We start from the raw sequence: 2623 nt of genomic DNA on the forward strand, positions 1-2623 counted from the left end.
AATTCTGATATGAAGAGGCTTCGCTTCACGACTTCAATGACTTCAAGACTCTAAACGCCTGCCTCTTCCTTTCCATTTCCTTACCTACCTGTATATTTAGCCACATTGGTTTTGCCTTGTTTCTTTTATATTTATTACCCAAGGGTATACACTGGTAAGTGTGCTTTTCTAGCAATGTTGTAAAGACTGTGTAAGAGATGTGTGCAGAGGTATGCAAATGGAGACCGTTTTAGGGTGAAATTAATATAAGGCTTTGTTGCCTGTTCCTTTAAACACTGTAAACACAAAACATAAAAGAAAAAGCCTGCTCCACTTTGGAGAATAACTAGACAGTACTGTATATGCCCTATCTAGCTGTGGCTGGCTGGTTATCCAGTTCCCAGTCCCAAAAACATATATCATCTTTAACAGGGAGCAAATGTATAAGAAAGTCTTATCTGGTTCTCCAGCTGCTGGCTTTTGCAGTCAAATCGCTCCCAGGAATAACAGTCTGGTCTTACCTCTGTCACCATAGTTGTATGCTCAGGAAAAACTCTAGTCAGTCCTCCTTCTCCTTATGTCAGCCCAATTGTGAGCTAAGGAATCTCTTTCCTGTGTCTCACATCAGGATTTTTACAGAGCTTTCATTAGTCCATGTGGAGACTAGTTAATTGAATGGCTGCAATTAACTATCTCTCTGCTGAATTCTCAGAGCACTGAGGTTGCTTTATTTAAACAGGGATAAGTTCCTGTTACAGACTGCCCATTTATCTTCCAAATTTTCCCTTCAATGACATGTTGCTGAGCAAACCCATGTGCCTCCCTTTAGCTGTGCTGCTGCAATCTATTTATTTGGATATTAGAAAGTACTGTCTGTAAGAGACGCGCAGATAGAATAGTAAGCGTGTGTAAGAGTTCAGTCCTGGGTTTGGCTGGAACTCGCCCTTACAGGGCTGAAGAGGTTCCAGGCAAATCTCTCCCTGAACTGAGCAATTGGGAACAGCTGTTTCTGGACTTACATTGCAGTTTGCCTTGATGTTGCTTTCTGTGCAACTCTACCCCTATTGGCTGTCCATGCTATTTAGGGTCAGCCCTTCCACCAGGAAGGGGCTGAGCATAAAACTTTCACTTTGTGTAACCTGTGCTTGTCAGAAGCACCTCTGCTTTGCCTGTCTGCAGTATATCCTGCTTCCAGAGACCTATATTGCTTCCAGAGACCTACCCTGTCTAATGAGGCCTTCCCTGTGCTGAAGCCCTTGAGCTGAAGCTTCTCTGTTCCGGAGGCCTTTCCTGTACTGAAGTGCCTGCGCTGGATCTCCTGCGCTCTAGCTTCTCTATTCCGGGGGATCTTCCCTGTGCTGAAGCGTCTCTATTCCTGAGGCCTTCCCTGCGCTGGATCTCCTGCGCTGAAGCTTCTCTCTTCCAGAGTTCTTCACTATGCTGAAGCCTTCCCTGATGCCGACCCCAGCCTGTGACCCCGACCATCGCTCCTGTGCTGCCTGCCTTGATCCCAGCCTGGATATTGACTACGCTGCTCTCTCCAATCCTGACCCGGCTAGCCATGACTACGTAATCCGCAATCCGGACCTGGCTTTGCGGCTCCAGGTCGGTGGTTCCATATCCCCACCTTTAACCCCACGGTCCGGTCCTGGTTTGTGGCGAGCACATCCGTTACAGCGTGAGACTGAATTAGTCACTCTAGCTGCGCGCCTCTAATAGGAGATCACACGGCTGTTATTTTAATAACACAGTATTGAAGCAGGGGGTCTCTGGTGCTGAACCGCATTTATTTCAGCCTCGAGGACACCCTGCATTCCGAGTTACAGGCCCCAGTATTGGAACCCAGACCCTTCTCCAGCTCACGAGGAAGAGACCTCCGTCCACCAAACTGTCCAATAAAAGGGTACGGAGAAGACTGTAGTGGGGTGTTGTCGAGGGAAGGGAAGTGTTATCAGTAGTGGGGTGGTTGGGTGTGGGTGTTCTTTAGAGTAGTTGAGTGTTGTTGTTGGGGGATGGGTTACAGTAATTGGTTTTAGATTTTTGTTCTTCTGTGAATAATTATAAGTACGGTATACATTGTTGCCACTATTTAAATAACATTATACATAATTACACATTTAGTGGGGTGTGTGTAGCAAGCACAAAAAAAACTTACTAAACAAAAGGCATCCCCCTTTTTAAATCCAATGAAACGCAAATGTGTTCCACGCAGCCCATGTGCTGTTCCGTAATTCGTAAACCTAGAGAGTGAAATTAAAACAGGAAAGATGGCCAAAGCAGCAGCAGCAGCAGCAGCAGCAGCAGCAGAGCCGGTCGCAGTCCTGGAGATGCTGGTGGCTTACCACCCCTAACCCGAGCACCACTTGACCAAGAGGTTGTTTGAGTCAGGTTGGGGTCTCAAGTAGGTCAACTGGGAACTGTCCTTTGCATGTTTATTTTTCAATGCCATGAACCACACAGTGATTGTGCTGGTGCGTGCCCCTCAAATAGAAGTTGTACATTTAAAGAATGTGTATTTATTGTTTAGGGTGAGACAGGAATCATTAGGGAGAGACTGGAGTTACGAAGGTTCCATGATCGAGCTCCCACTCCTCCATTTCACCCACCCTCACAACCCCCAAGCTGAGTGCTGCCCGGCTTTCTT

The 2623-nt window shown here is 46.7% G+C and overlaps 1 protein-coding gene across 1 annotated transcript in view; it reads left to right on the forward strand.

The window, feature by feature from the left end:
* LOC142492446 (serine protease 55-like) overlaps positions 1–2346 on the forward strand; it is a 27171-nt gene extending 24825 nt beyond the window's left edge. The window contains exons 5-6 of the mRNA XM_075595083.1: positions 1494–1584; positions 2224–2346. Coding sequence (XP_075451198.1) covers positions 1494–1584; positions 2224–2346 — 214 coding nt within the window. The remainder of the gene's footprint in view (positions 1–1493; positions 1585–2223) is intronic.
* Positions 2347–2623: the final 277 nt, after the last annotated feature.

This window comes from Ascaphus truei, chromosome 4, assembly GCF_040206685.1.
Source record: "Ascaphus truei isolate aAscTru1 chromosome 4, aAscTru1.hap1, whole genome shotgun sequence".
Lineage (NCBI taxonomy): Eukaryota > Metazoa > Chordata > Amphibia > Anura > Ascaphidae > Ascaphus > Ascaphus truei.